At 36.3% G+C, this 21,575-nt stretch overlaps 2 protein-coding genes and 1 long non-coding RNA gene across 6 annotated transcripts; 2 read left to right on the top strand and 1 right to left on the bottom strand.

Moving 5' to 3' along the window:
* Window positions 1-2,769: 2,769 nt before the first annotated feature.
* On the bottom strand, window positions 2,770-3,603 carry LOC124888735. The gene is made up of 2 exons (XR_007047537.1): window positions 3,462-3,603; window positions 2,770-3,164 (listed from the first exon to the last, which is right to left on the bottom strand). It is a non-coding gene; the product is annotated as an uncharacterized LOC124888735 (long non-coding RNA).
* Window positions 3,604-3,796: 193 nt separating this feature from the next.
* LOC107856414 (BTB/POZ domain-containing protein At3g44820) lies at window positions 3,797-11,035 on the top strand. 4 transcript variants are annotated; one of them, XM_016701430.2, is made up of 4 exons: window positions 3,797-4,281; window positions 5,601-5,670; window positions 7,961-9,172; window positions 9,632-11,035. In XM_016701430.2, the coding sequence occupies exons 1-4, from the start codon at window positions 4,232-4,234 to the stop codon at window positions 10,190-10,192; spliced, it is 1,893 nt and encodes a 630-aa protein (XP_016556916.2). In that variant the 5' UTR covers window positions 3,797-4,231; the 3' UTR covers window positions 10,193-11,035. The 4 variants fall into 4 exon arrangements, with proteins under 4 accessions (XP_016556916.2, XP_016556918.2, XP_016556917.2 ...); XM_016701432.2 differs by having other exon boundaries at window positions 4,264-4,281; window positions 7,939-9,172; XM_016701431.2 differs by lacking the exon at window positions 3,797-4,281 and adding an exon at window positions 4,375-5,502.
* A 1,176-nt stretch (window positions 11,036-12,211) lies between these two features.
* Window positions 12,212-20,381, top strand: LOC107856415 (protein RETICULATA-RELATED 1, chloroplastic). The gene is made up of 7 exons (XM_016701433.2): window positions 12,212-12,775; window positions 14,910-15,008; window positions 15,753-15,973; window positions 17,680-17,749; window positions 17,962-18,041; window positions 18,642-18,706; window positions 19,806-20,381. Exons 1-7 carry the CDS (start codon window positions 12,353-12,355, stop codon window positions 19,997-19,999), a joined length of 1,152 nt encoding a protein of 383 aa, XP_016556919.2. The 5' UTR covers window positions 12,212-12,352; the 3' UTR covers window positions 20,000-20,381.
* Window positions 20,382-21,575: the final 1,194 nt, after the last annotated feature.

The following is a 21,575-nucleotide window of genomic DNA, read 5'->3' as shown; positions in this document are numbered from 1 at the left end:
TCTCAGTGTTGTATACATTGTGAATGTGTGGAAAGTTGGTTCTCCCGATAAGTGTTGTTAGCGGAAGGCAGTCACGCCCATGAGGTTTTTGGGACGTGACAATAAGAATAAGGCTAAACCCCTCGAAAAGCAAAACAACAAACCTACTAGGCTAGATAAGGCTAAACCCCTTGAAAGCAAAACCAACACTCCAAACCTAAGCTAGCTATTAAGGTGGAGAGCTCAAGGCATAAATACCCCCACATCAAATCAATATTTTGTAGTACCGATGTGAGACTTTGTAACGGACCATAACAAACCACTACACTCCGCATTCATCGTCCTTGATGACTCCACTCTAGGCAGCTTTCACTATGTAGGTAGCTCTTTCTCAGGTAGCCTTTTTTCGAGTTAGGTGCCTCGATGGTTGTGTGTTAAACATTGCTAGCCTCGGTCGAACACTGCCATGCCAACGTCACCATCCCAGGCACGGTGGACACAGAGGTTCACTATGTAGGTAGCTCTTTCCCAAGTAGCCTTTTTCGAGTCAAGTGCCTCGATGACTATGCGCTAAACATTGCTAGCCTCGGCCGAACATCACCATCCCAAGCACGGTGGACACAGAGGGTGATGGATGGCTTTGATACTATTGTTACAACCTTAGGAAAATCATACCCCAAAAACTAAATATTAAGGTGGGAGAGCCCAAAACTATAAATACCCCACACTAATACTTTATAGTACCGATGTGGGACTTTGCAATTGACCATAACACCCTAATGCACTGCCATTAATTATAAAGAAGTGTTGCATCTTAAGTTAGAAACTTTGATAACATAGCAATAATGTCATATAAGTTTTTGGGTTGGAAAAGCCCAATACAAATTCATCTCAAATCATTTTCACAACTATTCCAAATATTATAAACCGAGAATATAATTCGGAAGTAATTTAATCTGCGAATCAAACGACCCTTATAGAACCATAATTATTTGGAAATCTTTTATGCATAATGAATTTAACCAAAAAGGAAATTATTTGAACTTTTACTAATATTATAAATTTATAATTATCTCGAATTGTTTTTGTGCCTTATTATTATTATTTTTTATATATATATCACCATATACATTGTTATAATATTCATATTCTTCTTATGATCGCAAAGTGCGATTAATTTTTTATAAATAACACTTAAACATGAAAGGAAGGTAAGAGGACTTGTGGGGCACATTTTAAATGTAATATTATACTATAAAACTACAATTATTTGAATTGCCGGTGCACAACAAACTAATCCGCAACCAGCAAATTTTCTAGAAGCGAAAAAATATCTAATCTTTTATATATGGATATTTTTCTTAGAGTAAATGCTCTGTTTCCACCTTAAACTATACACAAAATTGTTGAAATACACCCGAGCTTTAGGAGGATCGTATTATCCCTGGACAAATTAAAAACGTATTTTTGGCAACCTTAGTGCCTACCTGGCACATACGTGGCACATCAGTGAATTAGCACACTGAAGGCTCACGTAGGCACTAAGATTGTCAAAATTATGGTTCTAATTGCGAACGTGAGAGCAAAATCATAGTCTACATTAAATTAATTGAATGGAGTGCAAATATAAGTTCTTGGAAAAGAGGTCAAATTTGCCCTTGTGAAATGGATTGATTTTATATTCGCAATTACCGAACAAGCATTAACTTTTCCTGAAAAGGAGGTGATCTAGTCGCAGCATCTTTCAGTACGTCTATTTCGTTACGACTTCACTCCTGTCACTGTCTTGTCCTTGGCATCCCCATCCTTGAGGTTAAGATAACGACTTCGGATATAGCCAACTATAATAGTGTAATTTTCTCTCCCACCCTTTATTGATGTATAGTTTATTAATGACTTTAATTTAATGTCCTAAATTCTCTATCTTGTCCACAAAGCAAACCACCAAATAAAATAAAAGGCACAAAAACGTATTTTAACATTAAATGATTAATTTTTAGGTGTCACTTGCACTTTTACCATTATTTTATGATTAATTTTAAATTTATATTATTCACGATAAATAATTTTTTTTTTCATGAAGCATAATAATATTTCATAAATTATGCTTGAATATAATTTCAATTTTTTAAAAAATAATGGCTCACTTTTACTTAAATTCGATTGCTTAATCACTATTTATTAGCTATATGTTTCATTTTGTTGGTGAAAGTTTGCTTCGCACTTTGTTTTACATTTACCCCCTCTATTAAAACTAAAGTCGTATTATTAAAGTATACAAATGACATAATTATAAATATTGGGAATTGCCACAACGTAGATGTCATTAAGTAGGACGCGTGTATCTATTTTTTTTATACAAATTTAAGTGTTTACTTACAACACTGAAAGTTGAAGGGCATAAATATCGATCGAAGTCGGGCGATGCCCGTACAGAAGGCTCGGTGCACCTTCATCACCTGTGCTCCCTCAGGGGCACACTATCTTGTCAAGCGGACTTTCTTTGGCCTTGCAACATCGGTCCCATGCGTGCAATGCCCAAAGCTTGCTCCAAGATCAGCATCTAGAACTCGTCACACACACAAAAACACCACCTCGTCCGAAATCAAACGTCAATAGCCTCATCGTGGACGATGTCACCGATAATCAACACGAACACACAATGAACCGCCATCAACGTGATTTCACAGGCAGATTAAAGAATACATTTATATATTATGCCTATAAAAACTAAGACAAATATAACTTGTTCAGAGTCGTTTGGTACATCTGATAGAATAAGCAGGAATATATCACAATATTTTAATTTTTACTCTATTCTTCATATAAATAGTAATTTCATCATTTTATTACAAATAATAACTAGTACAAACATAGTAAACTAAAATTAATCTCAAACTTTATTTCGAAATTATTTTTATTTTTTTGGCATAGACCTCACATAACCCAAAGCCACATTCCTCATAGGATCCAGTACTAAAACCCAATTTCGCACTCCACCTGTTCGACAAAAAGCGTCAACCAAAACTGACCACCATTATTCTCATCATTAACCATGTCTTCTTGTCTCCATTTCCTTCTCATTTGTCCTTCTTTACTGGCCTTTATAACCCCTTTGTCTCCTTTTTCCCACTCTACATCCATTTGTATCATATATATATATAGTGTATACTTTTGCTGTATAACTGCATATTCAGTTATATATGTAAATGAAAAAAAGCTTGTAAGTACTACTTAGTCAAAAACCAAACTCAATATATATTTATTGTAATGGGTTTTAGCTGAAAGGAAGAATCTTGGTGGATTTTATGCTTCTTTTTTATTAAAAAAAAGCCGGTTGATTGTTTTTTTTTTTTTCTGGGGTGGGTTCTCTTTACACATAAGCCACAAGTATATAGACATATATATATGTACTGTATATAAAAAAGTAACGTATTGTATATTATATATATATATATACTACTATATATTATGGACCATACCTGTTGCTTTGCTGTGCTGTTTCTTTTGTTGGGGGGAGTTGTTGTGAACAGTGAAGTTGGTTTCTTTTAGGAATCAAGAAGAGAAAAGGGTGGGGTAGGGGTGGGGTGGGGTTGGTGGGTGGGGTGGTTAAAGAAGTTTCTTTTTTGGTTTGTTTTTTATTTTCATTTGTTTGATATCTGTATTGGGATTCGAGTAAATTTGAATTGGGTGAGCTCTCTAGTAAAGGCAACTCTGTATTCAGGGGACTCGAACCCGATACCTCACTTATTGAGTGAGGCAAGGAGCTTTATTTTTTTTATTTTTCTATTGGTTTTTTACTCTGTGGGGCCCCATTAAATTTGAATTCAAGCCAGAAAGTTTCCTACTTTGTATCTAGAGGAGCTGGAACCCGAGACATTGGTTATTGGTAGGGGGTTTAAGAAGCTTTGCTTAGCTGTAAGAGAAGGGGGACCAATGATTATGATTTTGCTTTTATGTATCTAATTAATTGAGTGGATTCTTGAGAACCCTTTTTAAGTTTTGACTCAATTAAGACTTCATTTATGTGGCTCCCATGTTTGGTGTTTTTGCTTTTTTCCTTTGATGGGGGGGCTTTGTTTTAATTTGGTAATTAATTGCCAAGATCATATGGGATCAGATACTTTGAATTGAATTCAGGTGAATTTGTATCTAAAGTGAAGTTTAAGTTGTGTTGGAGAAAATTAGAAACTGTGTGAAAAAGTCAGAAGGAGAGTTGTGTTGTTTTGTGTTTCTGGTGTTTGGATCATTGATGGCACCAGCTGGGAAGGTTACTGGATTTTACCGTGAGGGGAATGATTGGTATGTTACTATGCTGCATCAGTATTTATTCCGAATGCTTTGTCATGCTTTTTAGTATTTTGTCGTGATTTCTCTATTTCTGTTATTTCTTCTTCGATATGCTTTGATATGTTTTTCCTTGAGTCGGGGGTGTAGGGATAAGGTCTGTGTACGTTCTACGTTTGTGGGATTAATTGGGTATGTTGTTGTCAAAAACCTATTTTGGTTGTATATTTCTTTTACATTATTTCTTGTGTTATGGTTTTACTTGAGTCGTTGAGTCGAGGGTCTATTGGAAACACTCTCTCTACCTCTCAAGGTAGGTGTAAGGTTTGTGTACCCTACTTGTGCAATTAACCGGTTATGTTGCTGTTGTAAAAACCTATTTTGGTTGTATATTCCTTTCTTTTATTTTATCTCTTTTGTTATGGTTTTACTTGAGTTGAGGGTCTATCGGAAACAACCTTTCTACCTTCTCATGATAGGGGTAATGTTGCGTATGCCCCTCCTTCCTCAGACCCCAATTGTGTGATTACACATTTACATGCTGGGTACGTTGTTGTAAAAAACGTATTTCGGTTGTATGTTTCTTTCTTTTACTTCAGTTCTTTTGATATGTTTTTAGTTTTTACTTGAGCCGAGGGTCTATCTAAAACAGTCTCTACCTTGTGAAGGTAGGGGTAAGGCTACACACGCCCCACCCTCTCGGCAGCCCACTTGTGGGATTACACTGGGTATGTTGTTATTGTTGTGTTTTACCTGTCTTTTAAGGGCTAAAGTGAAAGAATTTTGCATAGATATCATTGAAGAGCCAGTTTGGTGATGTGCTTAAGATTTTAATAGGCAATATTGAGTCAAATTTGACGGTAATATTGTGGCAGGGATATTTTCTTGCCGCAAGCGTATTTATCTTTTTGGCTACCAATCTATTTGGTTAATGCCAGTTAAAATATTACTGTATGTCAATACCAAGAGAATAGAGATTCCTTGGCTAGGTCTAAGTTTTGATTGGAGTTTCATTCGAATTTTGTTACTTATTTAACTGTGAAACCTTCGAGCGCCAGTGGCACACGGTTTGATTCTGCCCCTCTACCCTTATCCTCTTAAATTCCATGCTTTTGTATGTGACAATGTTCAAACACGTCAACCCACCCTTCACAAGTTGCTCTCTTACCACTAGATTCCTAGACCGAAGCTTGGAGGGCGAGTCTCATTCACTTTTCAGTATGAAAACATTATAATGTTCGTCAAGTCCAAATTCTTTGATTGTAGATCTGGATAAGTTAGAATTGTTTAGCTGTGTCTTTTTTCTCTTGATTCATAGTTTGGTGACATGACAGGTTTTGCAACGCAAGTTTGGTCAGTGATCTTACCTTGGTAGTGGACGGAGTAAACTTCCACCTTCACAAGGTACTCATTCTTCCTAAAATCTTTAAAATTAAGGATATGCATCTTAGCCTGTGATCTTTTGTGCTAGGCAGTATTGAGGTGAAGTATTGCCTTTATTATTTCTTTTATCATGCATTTAAAGAAACCATTGTTATCATGGAGTTTCGCATTCCAACTTGTTAATTATTTTTTATGTAAGTTTTTGTGTAGAATGCTCTATTTCGGCAAATGTTAAAATTAAAAAAAACTACAAGGGTTAGCGTATATGTGAGATGACAATTTTCTACTTTCCATTTATGCGTTGTTTGATTGTTATATAGCTATTATACCCTTATTTTCCTATTTGTTGAAATGGCAACTAACGGACATAGAGTTGCTACTCTTTCCTTTTTCCTCACGAACCATTCAGTTGAATTGCGGCCCATGGGCAAACTATACGTCAATATCAAAAGTAGCCCTACCAAACTGAATTAGATGCACTAAGTACAATATCGAGCATCGTACTTCAAAGTAATGCTGTTTTTATAGCCTCCTACTTGAGAAAAACACGGAAGTGCTTGTTCAAGAATGAATTAACGTTTGTACAAAATCTACTTTAAAGTTTGTAGTTCGGTTGTACTTGTCTGTGTTCCATGCATGGTACAATCGTTACCACCATCTGCTAATTTGAATGCGATAGGTTTCTGAAATAAATTTGGTGAGTTGCATCTGTTCGTGTTTCCAAAGAGATGGTGATTGTAGGGGTTAATCCAGCCTGGTTCGATGGTCTGGTTGATGAATCCATTCAACTGGAGGCCTGGAAGAGTCGGGCTCTGTTTATACGGGATATGTGAATTCACATGACTCATTTTAGTCCTTCAGATTGCTACCATGAAGCATCACTCCCTCTGTTCTAAAAAGATGGTCCCATTACCCTAGTTGTTCCTAACAAATATGTACTCCCTAAATTTGAAGCTTCTAAAAACAATTGCAGTTACATGTTGTATATCATGATTTTATGGAAGTTATGGGAGATGCTTTTTTGTACTGTTCAGGTTATAAAATAATTTAAATGAACTTCCTTTAAAAATCCACCAACAGAGTCCACATTTGCTTTGGACCATCACTTTCTGAACTATCATTTACTATGTTCGTATATTTAATATGGAATAGCTACCATCAAATGAGATTTGAATAATCAGTCTTGGGAAAGGTTTAATTGACATGATGGCAAGACTTGATGAGGTTGTTTAAAATTATTTCTTTTTCAGTAATAGTAATCCCAGTACTGTCATAAGGTTTAATGAATATGTTGGCAAGACATAATGAGGCTTGAGAGTAATCCTTGTATAGTAAGAATAATCTGAAAAGTATCATAAACTTCATGGATTGTGTATTGGTATTTTCTGTTAAACATGTGACATATGGTCAGAATGATGAGAATTATATTTAGGTTAATCATAACATTTAAAACTGTTTTGGAAATCGCCATTTCCAGCATCTGAAACTATCTAAATTTTCTGGTAATTTCTCTTGATATGTGCTAATCATGAGAAAGAAATTATCGGTTGGCTAATTATCTCCTTTTTCCTAACTGAGAAATTTCTGTTGTTTTCATCTACGAAACTTGATGGATAATGGGCCCTCCACTCTATTCTTCTCCACTTATAGTTTGCTTTGTGTTGGGTAGTTATCACGAACTCATGATGGTAGCTCTTAAAGCTTTATCAAGCTATCATTTATAATTCTTCAATCAATAAACTATACCTCAATTCCAAACAAGTCGCTGCGTATATATACTCTATTTGGATCTATTTCACTCCAAAGAGTAGTTTTTAGTACCTAGTTATTCATTGTATTCCTTTTTGTCATGCCCGTTTCAATTATTGCTGTCTTTAAGATGAGTACTCAAAATTCAAAGTATGAAGTGACTCCCTGATGGTTTATCTGGAACCGAAATAAACTGGAATGCTAATGTTTGCGCCTACTTAGTTTCATCTAGCAGGAGTTTTCCGATTTCACAAAGTTATGAAACCTCTAGTTTAGAACTGATGTGTATACAATCAGTGATCAATTTAAGATGACTATGGTGTCAAATCTTCAAAATAGCTTTACTCTTCTCATGGGTGATTTTCCAGATGCTTGCTTTGATTTCTCCTCCCAATTATTATGTTTGTATTGACACTTTTTTTAAATGTTGTTTTTTGTTCTGCATCCTATAATAATAAAGTGCTGCTGATTTTTTATGGAATCCCCAATTCATGTTTTTACAGCAAATTTAACTTCTTTATATCAAGTCTTGTCTAACAGTCAAAAGATGCTCCGTCTCCAGTTTCCGCTTATGTCGAGATGTGGAAGGATTGACAAAATACTAGAAGCAGCTCAAGGTCCACATGAAGGGACTTCCCTGACAACTTTAGAAGACTTCCCTGGGGGAAGTGACATATTTTTAGTCACAGTTAAATTCTGCTACGGTATTCGAGTAGAATTTACCCCGAGGAACATAGTAATGATTTATTGTGCAGCAGACTATTTGGAGATGATGGAGGACTATGGAGAAGATAATTTACTGTTGAAGGCAGAGGCTTACTTTCGTAAGAATATTCTAAGGAGTTGGAAGGATTGCATATTAGCTCTCCAAAGTTGTGATTCGGTCATTCCAAGAGCAGACAAGCTAGAGATCACTAGTAAATGCTTGCATGCGCTCTCTGTGATGGTCTGCACAGATCCTAGTTTATTTGGATGGCCTATGTTGATGTATGGCAGCTTACAGAGCCCTGGGGGTAGTATATTGTGGAATGGAATTAACACTGGTGCTAAAATCCAAACCATTGAATCTGACTGGTGGTTCGAAGACATCTCATATCTTTCTGTACCATTATTTCAGAGACTAATTCACACAATGGAAGCCAGAGGTATTAGACATGAAAATTTAGCAGGTGCTATGATGTATTACTGTAGAAAGTACCTTCCAGGACTTGGCCGGTGGCAGAGTGGGCAAAGTGGTAAAACTAGAACAGTTGCTAGTTTCAGCATGACACCAGCTGCCGTTGATCAGAAAGTTCTTCTAGAAAGTGTTGTGAAACAGCTTCCTGAATTAAAGGGGAAGTCTTTTTGCCGTTTCTTGTTGGGACTTCTGAGAGTTGCCTTGATACTTGGTGTGAACCACACATGCCAAGACTCGTTGGAAAGGAGGACAGGAATGCAGTTGGACTTAGCGTCCCTAGATGGTTTGCTGATACCTTCCTACTCAGATTCTGATACATTGTATAACACTGACTGTGTTGAACGAATGATTCATCATTTTGTATCTTCTGATCCTGGGATCACTGCAACACCTGATCCATCTTCAATTGAGATAGTAACGTCACCATCATCTGGTCCTTTAAGGAGAGTGGCAAAGTTAATTGACAGCTATATTGCAGAAGTTGCGTCTGATGTGAACCTAAAGCCGAGAAAAGTGCGTTCACTTGCTGAAGCTCTCCCAGAATCTTCAAGATCTCTGCATGATGGGCTATATAGAGCTGTAGACATATACTTTAAGGTTTGTTTTAGTCGCTGTCTCACTGTGTGCTTAATGATTTCATAGCTGATTGTTTGGATTAATTTATTTTCCTGCTAATTGACTGTCACATGATGGTTAATCATTTTATTCTATTCCATCAATGGCTACAATTTAATATCTCACAGCATGTCAATTGCGCATCGACTGTTGAATACGCACTTAAAACATTAAACAGTCTTCATCTCTGAGGGTGGGCCTCTAGTAAAAAGCGAACTGCATCACGGAGAGCTGCTTAATCTTTTTATGCTAAACGATTTCCTAGTTTATTTCTTCTGTTCTCTTTTATGCCATTTGTGCAGTCTTAACACGTATTGACCTTTTATATCATTTTGCGTTGCTTGTTATATTCTCCGTTACTGACCTAGAGCTAAATTACATTCAACTCTACACTGTGAAACCTTTGTAGACTGTTAATGGATTGAAATGATAATTTTATAGGCGCATCCTTGGCTTTCAGAAAAAGAGAAGGAACAGCTTTGCAACATCATCGACTATCAGAAGCTCTCTATTGATGCTTGCGCCCACGCATCCCAGAATGAGAGATTGCCTCTTCGAGTTGTTCTCCAAGTCCTATTCTTCGAGCAATTGCAGCTGAGAACAGCTCTAGCTGGTTGCCTCAATGTCGTGGATACAGAAAGTGTCCCTGCAGCTCCTGTCGCTGGCCCCAGTGACGTGGCAGGTCAAATTGTACAGAGAGATGGATGGGTGACAGTCGTGCGTGAGAACCAGGGTCTAAAGGTGGACTTGGAAAGAATGAAGTCCAGGGTCGGTGAACTTGAAGAAGAATTCAGCAAAATCAAACAAGAGATGAGAAAGGTCACAAAGTCACATAGTTACCTCAGTTCTCCACGCTTTCTTGCCCGAAGGATTGGATGCAAGCTACTTACCCAATCCTCCGACACTCAACCAGATGTGATCGAAAGCACAGGTCCAACCCCAAGATCATCAGTTGAGCAATCGAGAAACTCAAGACACCGTAAAAGTTCCTCTTTGTTCTGATTTCAAGACGAGAACACAGGTTTGATGTCTATACGCCCGAAGAATGCACTTGGTAAATATTTATCCCTACCCCAGAGTCGGTGTTACATGTTTGGAAAAGATTCATCCCTTGATAATTCGAGGCCACCTTGCATAACATACGGCCCTCCTAACACAAGGAAAATGCAAATACATGTCCATCAGAACGATGGACTCCTGATGACAGAAGGTGAGAAGAAGCCAAATTTATGGTTCAATCTCATGAATCTTGACACAAACATAGAACAAAGCTGATACTAGTAAATATTTGTTCCTTTCCTAGGAACAACACAATGGGACTATGTTGTCCACATTTCTCCCTTATACATGTACAGCTTCATGGAGAGTTTTGTAAAGCTACATGATGAAGGTAGGCATAATACATAAATATGCCCTTTAACGTGGCTTCAACTTGCATTTACGCCCTCCAACTCTGGGCGTGCGCACACTTAAACTTGCATGCAACTGAACAAGTACACACATGTATCATATGTGGCATCCTACGTGCATTATGCCACATAAGACACGTGTGTCTAGTTGTTCAATTTTTAAGTATCTATTGTGCACATCCAAAGTTGAAGGTCTTAGATGTAAACAGAGTTCAAGTTAAAAGACATGTTTATGTATTATGCCGCGAAGGTATTCATGTTTTTTGTTTCGAAAGTATACTAGTGTATGTACTAATTGAGTCTGTAAAATGGAGGACTAGTGGGGGCCAATTACATCTTAGAAAAAATATATATATATATATAAAGTTCTACCATTCATTATTTTCAATTTGTATGGACTTCTTGTATTTGTTTGTATCAATTGGTTACATTTCAAGTTTGTTGTTTGAAGGGTAGACTTAAATTTGATTGTAATTTTGCTAAAAGGAAATGGAGAAACTTAGAATTATTTTAGACATGATACATAGATAGACACGCTTGCTTGGCCTCGACCGACAATTAAGCACTCCAATTTTAAGAATGCACGTGTAGATATCTCAACCCCAATTAGGATTTTATTGTGTATGTTGCTCCTCGTACGATTTTACTTGTGACTAAGTATCTTTTTTAATTAGAAGGGGTGCCTTAGAGTAACCGGTAAAGTTGTTGTTATATGAACTGGAGGTCACGAGTTTAAACCTTGGAAACAATACCTTGTGATGGGGTTCTTTCTTGAATCCTGCGCATAGCGGAAGTTTTAATGCATTGGAATGTTCTTTTAAGTATTTTTTTAATTTGATTTCTATTTTTGTTTGTCATATTTGACAAATCAAGAAAAGACAAATTTCTTTTCCTTGTTTCGCACGTACCATTAACCATTTATTCTCCACATTATTTTTCAATATCTATTAATACTAAACATCAATTAACACGGTTAAAATGATAATCATCGTTTTAGGTATGTCAAGTCAAAATATGAAAAGTAAATTTGAACTAGGGAATAGGAATATCTCTCTTACTTCTTGCACCGAGCTATCTTTTTTTCTTTCTAGAAAAATAACATAAACATACACCTTAACTTACCATATTTACACAAATCATCACTCTTACAAAGTAATTCCAAAAATTTCAACTAATTATTAATCTTCATTAAATGTATCAGGAGCTAATTATGTATCTCAATAGATTCAAAATCGAAAAAACTATATCAAGAGCTAATTATATATCTTTACAAAGAAAAAAATGTATTTCATTGCATAAATTATGTATCTCGATGAATCAAAATAATAAAAAACTGCATCAAAAGATAATTATGTATCTTTACAAAGGAAAAATGTATTTTTGTTGGATGTATCAACAGACCCACAATCTAAAAAAATATATCAGAAGCTAATTATGTATCTTTACAAAAAAAAAATGTATCTTTATTGTATTATCTATCTAGATAGATCCAAAATCGAAAAAATATATAGAACCTTAATTATGTATCTTTATAAAGGAAAAAATATATTTTCGTTGAATGTATCGGAACTAATATATATCTCGACAAATTCAAATCATAACTTCAATAATTATACAAAATATTGAAATTCCGGATTTATATCGAAAATTTTCTTCAAATTATCGGAATCTGTGTTTGTTTTCTCGTACGTTGTTGGTACCTCGTACTCAGTATAAAAATTCAGTAAGTGAGCTTTGGTCATTTCATGTTACAATGGCACTGCTGCTTCAACTTCAACCATCACTTTCCAACATATCTAATCTTTCGATTTCTCCAAATGTATCCAATCCAAACAAATCCTTAAACCTGTCAAAAACCTCATTAATTTTCGCGAACAGTACTCCTCATAGGACTTTCAGAACAATCAAATGTACTGGACAAGAATCCATTATTCATACAGATAACGGCAAAGGAGGTAACGGCGGTGATCACGGCGGCGGCGGTGGTGGTGGTGGTGGTGGTGGTGGTGATGATAATTCTGATGGTGATGAGGAAGAGTTTGGAGCAGTAGTGAAGTATGATGAAGTGGTTAAAGAGGCTGAAAAGTTAGGTGTGGATTTGCCTAATGATATGTTGGAAGCTGCTAAGACTAATGGGTTGAGGAGATTGATATTGACTCGTTATTTGGATATGCAGGTGAAAATAACGTTTGTCTTATTTTCCGTTTTAGTTCGTTTTTGGAAAGAATGTCTTGTTTCCATTTTTAGAAACTCTTTAGATAGTTTATAGTATTATCTTGTGGTTGTCTTTGTTTCCTGCATTAGCTAGCAGCAGTGTGTTATCCCACTTTGTTGTGTGCTTTTACATTCTGTGTTTGTTATACTGTTATCTGTCCTTAGTCGGTGGTCTATCGGAAACAACCCCGGTACTTCATCTGAGGTTGTAGTATGGTTTGTATTCACTTTACCCTCCTTAGACCCCACTTTGTGGGAATACACTGGGTATATTATTTTTGTTGTTGCTGCATGTTTAAGACGATAAGATTAAATAACATTTTAATACATTGCACTAGTGGCGGAACCAGAGTTTTTACTAAAGAGATTCGATTTGTTTGTCTTATTTTCGTTTTTAGTCCGTTTAAAAAAAAATCGTCTCTTTCCATTTTTTTTTGTTAACCGTAGTGTCTAGTCCAGCTTGCGTGCATCTTGACTAATTATACAAGATATCTGCCAGCTCCCACCAGCAACAGGTATGTAACAGATGGGAAGAAATCACCTAGTGTTTGTCTCTTTTGTGAATTGAACGTGAGACCTCATGAAGTTGGGGTCGATCCCACAGGGAATAGGTCGAACTCATAAATCAAACTTGTTGAAGTAGCCGGAAATGCAAGAAAGTAAATGGGGGGATTTGCAATAAGCCGTAAAAGTAACAAGTTGTGAATGCTTTTGGTTGTAAACAATTTGAAACGAACACTAGGACTGTGTTCTTCTTGGCTTCCTAACTCCGTAAGTTTCTCGTGCTCAATCCAACTATCTCACCGCCACACATGCAGAATCAATTGTTCAACGTAACTTCATTGAACTACTACGCCACACTCTTGGGTGCTACTTGTCCATTATACTAGAAATGGATGTTCAGCGATACATGTCTGATTTGAAAAACCAAGGGATAATATCTCATTTCTACCGATTTGATCCTTAATTATTAATTACCGTCATTACCTAATATATTTTTCAAAGTGTTGAAGTAATTATATTCAGAAGGTGATTTATGATAAACTTACCCTTATCATTTACTGTTTCTTAACCTGTGTGCCAAGTCAAAAGTGGACAAGTAAAGATGGACGGAGGGCGTATTTGTTTGTCTGGTTGTGACTTCGGCACGGAGTTTAAGAAAGTAAATTAGACTATTGGTATTAAACTAAAGACAAACAAATAAATTGAAATGGAGGGAATACTAATTTTAATGTATTTTGTTTGGATGGTTGTTACGTATTGTTTCATGTTGTGTTGTATTGCACTGTATTCTTAGTCGTTAATTGGATATGCAGGTGAAAATAAGTGTACTCTACTCCGTTTCTATTTGTTTGTTTTATTTTCCTTTTGGGTTCATTTCAAAAAGGATGTCTCTTTCCTGTTTTAGCAGCTTTTTAGTTTCAACTTTCCAAGTGACATGTTTAAGATGATAAGATTAAAGGACATTTTGGTACATTACACTAGTGGCGGAGCCAAAGGTTTTCACTAAAGAGATTCAAAATATGAAGAAAGTGGGGTTCAATATCTACTATATATACATTAAAAAATGATTTTGATCATGTATAAACCGTGTAATATTTTTGGATGAACCCGCGCCCTAACTGGCTTATGCATATCTTTAGTTTAAGACAACAAGATTCAGTAGTCTTATTTACTTTCTTAAAACTTTGTGTCAAGTAAAATTAGACAATCAAATTGAAACAGAAGGAGTACTAATTTTGATGTATTTTGTTTGGATGGTTGCTACATATCATTTTATAATATATTGTATTGTACTGTATTGTTTTGATGAATTTTATAGTTGGATCTCTGTATTTTTTTTCATCATTACCTGATGCCACACCTCAGCAATTTGAAGGACAAACTCCATAAAAAAAAAGTAGGATACAGGAAGAGCTATTATAAAAATGTAGAGTAAAGGATAAAATAAGATTATTAGTTAATAAATAAAGAAAAAATAAAATAATGGCACGATCATACTAATGTACTAACTTCGATGCAAAGTGTTCAGTTTTATTTGATACGCTGTGTGTAGATGTACTGGTTGAATTTTTGAATTGGTATTTGACGTCCAGGGTTCAGCTTGGCTGCTGGGATTTTTGGTGAGACATTGCTCAATGCTGAGAAATCGAATGCTTGCTGATCCGTCGTTTTTGTTTAAAGTCGGAACAGAGGTTAGTTTGATAATCTGGGAGCTATGTTTTCTTTTACTTGTCAAAAATAAATAAATATTGGGAGGTAGTGATGCGTGTACTTTGTTATGGCTGATCAGTAATATCATAAGGAGTTGGATGATTGGTATTATCGATCGACAAATATGCCACAAATACTGCATGGAAGATAGCCTAGACACCACGGTTATAAAATTAATGAAGAAAAGGAACATGCGACAAATATTTCATTCTTTAATAGTAATGGTTGTGAAATGTGTTTGATTTGCATTTGTATCATATTGGATACTAACTTACTAAGTAGCCACTGTGACGTGAGGTGTGCATGACTCAAGTACGAAGCTTGTAGTAAGTGACTATGGAATAGGTTACTCTCTTTTACGAAGCTGTGGGGACTGTCATTTGGCCATTTGAAGCAACTTTTGAAAGAAAAAAAAAGAAGAAGACAAGTTTGTGTAACTGTTAGTCCTCTATGGACGATAATCCGTGAGTCACAAACAATCAAAAACGGAAAAGAATCAATAGAAAATGAAAAAGGAGGAGCCAAACGACACATGCTTACAGATATTCAAGGAAATATATTGGTTGTAACTTGCTATTGTGGGTTGTGGAAAATGGATTAATAAGTAGTTTAACCGACGGATAACTTTGTATAGCAGTTAAAGAACTGGTAGCTAACAAGCTTGATTGTTCAAGTGTTTAAACATGATAAGACTGGCAGTTCATACGTAATCTGATGTATTGCAGATTGTCATCGACTCGTGTTGTGCAACATTTGCAGAGGTTCAGAAAAGGGGAAAGGATTTCTGGGCAGAATTTGAGTTGTACGCGGCTGATCTTCTAGTTGGAATTGTTGTTGACATCGCACTGGTAGGCATGTTGGCCCCTTATGTGCGAATAGGCAAGCAGTCTGTTTCAAACAGCACTTTTGGACGCTTTCGACATGCTTGTGGAGCTCTTCCCAGCAGGTGACTGATTTATTTGTGCACCTTCATTTGTACAGGACCCTCTGCTTTCTTTGTCGTCCAAGTCATGTACAACTCCAACCTTTGTACTTTCTGTTCTCATGATTTTGAGGATGTCACACAACATCTAGTTCCTACACTAATGGCATCATAGTAACAACTGTCACGTTCTTCTGAGAGATAGTTCAGTAAGCTAGATACAGAAAGTAATTCTATGTTCATGAAATTGTTTCACTTCGTCTTAGCTGAAAACTCTCCGCTCATGCAGTTGCACCTTAGTCATAACACAAAAATTATCCATATTCTGTTAGTTATCTGGAGTTATTTTTGTCTGTCACACATAGGTTCAAATGGGAAAACAACTTTTACAAACTACTGGACAAACTTTTAAGTGAGATGAAATGGACGATCAATATGATCGTAAAGAGATGAAATGGACGATCACTATGATCATAAAAGTTATCTTAATCTACCAGTCAAATGTAAAATGTATATATCTCTGTGTCTGAATGCATTTTGCCATTGGAATATTCAAATTGAGAGTGAAGAGAAACATACAATTGGATCTATGCAGCATAGAAATAAATGCCTCTACGGAGACTTATCAGGAAAGCATATCCTTACCTCTTTGTAGCATCGAGTCAGCAGAGGTTTGAGACATAAGATCTCAACACAGAGTAAAAGGTTGAAATAATTTCTCACTCTTGGATTCTGACACCGTGGTTATTAGGGGATCAGATGAAGAAGGTTTTGATGTTGATTCAACTACCTATTATTGCAAAAATTAAAACCGGTTTGAGATTCTTCGGTTGGATTTTGTTCGTTTAAAGGTGATGAGTGGTGATTGATTTGGATAACTTGTAATAGAATTGGCAGCCTCTTCTTTAGTAGATCCAAATCGCAAGCTGTGACAAGATTGAAGAATTTTAACGTAGCAGAAACAAACTACACAACATGCGTGGATATTAAACTTTCACTCTAGTTGACTAAATGGTGAAATCAGGAAGTTGTGATCCAGATACTCAGTCATCATCGGTGAATAAGCATCGACTAAGAGTCTAAGACTATACCCTTCCGAGATAGTTTCTGAAAAAACTAAACTATATTCTTACACAAGTTTCTTCATACTTCTATCAGAAATTTTGAGAATGTTTAGCTATTTTATGTGCCTAAACAATTAACCTTTGGGGGTTTAAATACTGTCGCACTAGCCCATATATTTTATTTGCATGGACAGCCTTGGTCAAAGGCCAATATCTCTTCTTTTTCTTCATCTTTTAAGAATATGTATGTTGTTGACCTTCAGAGACTTAATCCTTCTTTTGAGTATAGTTACTTCTGCTGACCGTTAAGATTACCATGGCAAGCTTCACCATTTTAGGTTCAAAACATGTTATGAAAGTTGCCGAGCTTCTTGTAGAAATGGACCTAGGTATGGGTATTATGGTGTTCTTCTTAAAAAGTGTTGGCTGCATTAACTGCATGCTAGCACTTTGATTTTTGAAAGTTCTCTTGTTCGGTTAGCTTAAGACAGATGATTTAATGCTTCCAGAAGGGTGCGAGGTTCTACGTGAAAACTGGGAGTAACACGATCAGTGCATCCTTTGTTTTTTTGTTGGTTAGGTTTCATGGTCTATCCTCATGATGCTATGACAGAAGATAATAGCAGTGTTTCTGGTTCTTATTTCTGAATATCCATTTTTCTGCAGTGTTTTCGAAGCTGAGAGGCCAGGGTGTAAATTTACATTGCAGCAGCGTATTTCGACGTATTTCTACAAGGTATAAATATAAGAAGTTGAGCTTCTTTGCTATCTTTTAGATGATTTTGGTATTTCCAGTGTATAAAGGTGATAGATCTTGGATAAGAGATCTTGTTTCCATGTGAATAATCGGTTATTTTTTTGGTGGTTGCCCGTGTATTGAGTAATTCTGTCGTTCTTGAAGCAGTTACTTTTTAGCTTTATAACCTATTTCGCTTTCATGACTGCTAGGGATTTTTGTATGGCTCAGTTGGATTTGGGTGCGGCCTCATTGGCCAGGGCATCGCAAATTTGATAATGACTGCTAAGAGGTATGTTTTCGAAACACTCTCCACACACTAGTTCACTTGAACTGTCAACGCACACCAACTTTCGGCCAGCCCGATATTCAATCTACAATTGTTGGAACTTTGTGTACTCTCTACATGCAATGGTATCTGCATTTGATTTCTTTCATATTCTTCTTAACATGGATATTGTGAGAAATAAAGGAGAAAAATATTATTGAATCTTTGTATCTACATTATTACGTTGAAACCTTATTTATCGACACTATATTACAATCCTTTTCCAAGTAGGATTTTATATATTATTCCTATTCCGACTTATATTCTAACAGATATTATCGGAACTTTGTGTACTCTCTGTCAAGATATCATGCTATTTTCCAACAAATATGGAATATCGTAAACCTGTAGCTTGTGTGTGCACAACTTCTCAAAATGTAGCTATTAGAATGTGTACATCTTTATTCACTCTGATGTCATAAATTCTATCTTCTGTACTTCCATTATGATGCGTAGTTTCTGTTTCTGATCGCCATGAAATCAGCTGCCCGTCTATTCAGCTAAACGGTGTGCTGTTCATTCTCATAATATGTTGACATCTGATATTCTTTATGTGTCTAACAGGAGCATCAAGAAGTCAGAAGAGGACATACCTGTCCCTCCTTTAATAAAAAGTGCTGCACTCTGGGGTATGTTCAACTGCTTTTAGATTGCGTCTTTGAATATATTTGCTAAATATTTATAATGCAAAGGGAAAACTCCAGATTGAAAATGTTCTGTGTGTAACCGTATATGCATAGAAGATAAGCTGGAATTCACTGTTCCTATATAGAATAGGGAATTTCTAGGACCCTCGCTATTTCTGTTTAGCGCTCTATCTCTTCATGATTACTGATCGAAGGATTTTCCCATTTCTTCTATCATCTTACAATTCTCATTTATATACTAATTGCATATATGTGGTCATGTTGTTCAAGATACTTGTTTAAGTTCCTTTGCACATGGAAACTCATTTGCCAAAGTTCGTTTGACATACAACTATCATTTTGCCAATAATACCCCTCGTATTTCAAAAGATATTTAAGAATAGAAGTGTAAAAAAAGTTGATCTAGTCTTAACGAGAAACGGTTTTTCTTCAATTGAGTAAAAAAATGTATTTATTCAACTAAAGTGCTAAACAATGATTACATGCTAATATGCCGGTGACATGCTTATATTTGATCCAATTTAATATATTGTGCAGAGAACAACACTATTTTTGTCTCTTTGTTTTGACAAGGTAAGTGTATTTCATTCGTAAACAAGGCCGAGTTGGCCATATAAAAGAACTATTTTCGTCTCTTCTAACTGTAATATGAGAAATCTAGGTGAAATAAACGTAATATTGGGATTTGAAATTATAAAGAAGTAAAGATGGCATAATGCTGTCACAAGAACATTATGAGGAGAGAGTTACATTGTATGTTGTGCTATTCATTAGTTTTGAGCCGGGGGTCTATCGGAAACAACCTCTCTATCTCACCTCTGAGGTAGTGGGATGGACTGCGTACACTTACCCACCCATACCCCACTTTGTGGGAACATACCGGGTATGTTGTCGTTGTTGTTGTTGTGTTGTTCATTAGTTGGGTTCTTTATATGATAACCTCTGTGCTGATGGAGATTTGACTGATATCAAATCATTACAATTATTGCGAAGTGTTTTCTGCTGTCAAGTCTGCATGTATTGTAGCCTTTCTCTACTTTTTGCTTGACTTGACTTGTTTCCTTCTTCCATTTTCATTCAGGATTCTTTCTGGCAGTCTCTTCGAATACTCGATACCAAATTATAAACGGATTAGAGCGCTTAGTTGAAGCGTCGCCCGTGGCAAAACGCGTCCCCCCTGTCGCCCTGGCCTTCACCGTGGGTGTACGATTTGCTAACAATATTTATGGTGGTATGCAGTTTGTGGAATGGGCTAAGCTCAGTGGTGTGCAATAAGAAATGTGTTGGCATGAATAAGAACTCCAATGCTGTTCAATCTTATAGGAGCATTCAATTAGAAAATAGGAGTAGCTCATTAGACACCCCACCCCCCCCCCCCCCCCACACACGTAATTCGGACTTTCTAAAAATACTGCCGCACTTGTGGCGGATCCTCTAGAAATATGCTACTACTCTTGGAAGATCCGACATGTACCCGAACATTTTTGAACACTTAAGCAACATAGCGCGCGCTAATGTTAGCCATTTCTCTTGTTTGATTGGTGATGTCAAGGAGTTATCTTTAACATTCTTTGATGAATTGGTAAAACTGCATTTTTGCTTAGATGGCTAAGCAAATGCCTAATGCCATAAGAGTAAGATATTGTGTTATGGTCTATTTATGTGTGAATTGATGTTAGTAGTATCTTGGCTTGTTTAGCTATTAGCATTGCCAATTTGGAGTTGCTTTCATAACTTTGAAGAAGGGGAGCGTCGGAGTAGCTGGTAAAGTTGTTGCTACGTGATCAGGAGGTCACGGGTTCAAGTTTTGGAAACAGTCTCGGGCAGAAATGCAAGGTAAGACTGCGTACAGTACACCATTGTGGTGGGGCCCTTTCTTGGATCTTGCGCATAGCGGAAGCTTTAGTGCATCGGGTTGTCCTTTTTCCATAACTTTGAACCACCATGGTTACACCAAATGACACTGGAAATGAGTGATCTTGAACCGCGAATGACATTGGAAATGGGTGATCTTGAACCTTTGATCCCTGTTTGTTTCTATCGAGTCGTGGGCTAGCTGTCACTGAAACGGCCCAAAAATGATTAGTTCGCTCTGTTTCACCCATCTGACCACCCAAATGATCCAGGTTGACCCACCGGACCACCCACATCTGCTCCTCCATAGCCCCTTGGGGGGTCGCCTGTCGATTTTTGCCCACATTCGCCATCGGGCCCCGGGCCCACCCACCCGTCAAATTTCTTATGGTGAATAGTTGAAACTTATTTAGGGATAAGTTTTGTCCATTTGACAAGCGGGATCAGAAGTTCACAATCACTAATTTTTCAGGCTATTTTTGTAAATCGTATGAAAAAACTTTCGGCTTTCTTGAATGAAGTCATTTTTATTTTTGAGATAGGTCAAACATAATTTTTAATCCTTATAATTGAATTATTTTTGTAAATACACCCCAAAGAATGTAGTTCACATGGAGGAAGAAGTGATTAAAATTATGTAATGATTTAAGTCTTTCAACTTTAATGATGATCATCTACCTAATGAAAACATAATTATGAAATCCCTTTAGCTATTTGAGTCCCTTATATATCAACAAACAAGCTTTCTTCATATTTTTGGTGTTTCGATTATTGCACTATTTAATTATTACTATTCCTTTTTATTATTTAAATACTATGTTATGTTTTTTTTTTTTTAATTTGCTATGTCTTTTTTATTTTTGTATATTTTTTATTAATTGTTTTGATCTGCATTATTCGAGTCTAAGGTTTTGAAAATAGTTATTTACTTTCACAAGATAGAAGCAAGATTTTTGTATTCTCTACTCTTTTCAAATTTCGATTACAAAATACACCA

Source organism: Capsicum annuum, chromosome 11 (assembly GCF_002878395.1).
Source record: "Capsicum annuum cultivar UCD-10X-F1 chromosome 11, UCD10Xv1.1, whole genome shotgun sequence".
Taxonomy (NCBI): domain Eukaryota; kingdom Viridiplantae; phylum Streptophyta; class Magnoliopsida; order Solanales; family Solanaceae; genus Capsicum; species Capsicum annuum.
The sequence above is the reverse complement of the archived record's forward strand: the minus strand, read 5'-3'. Positions and strand labels throughout refer to the sequence as shown.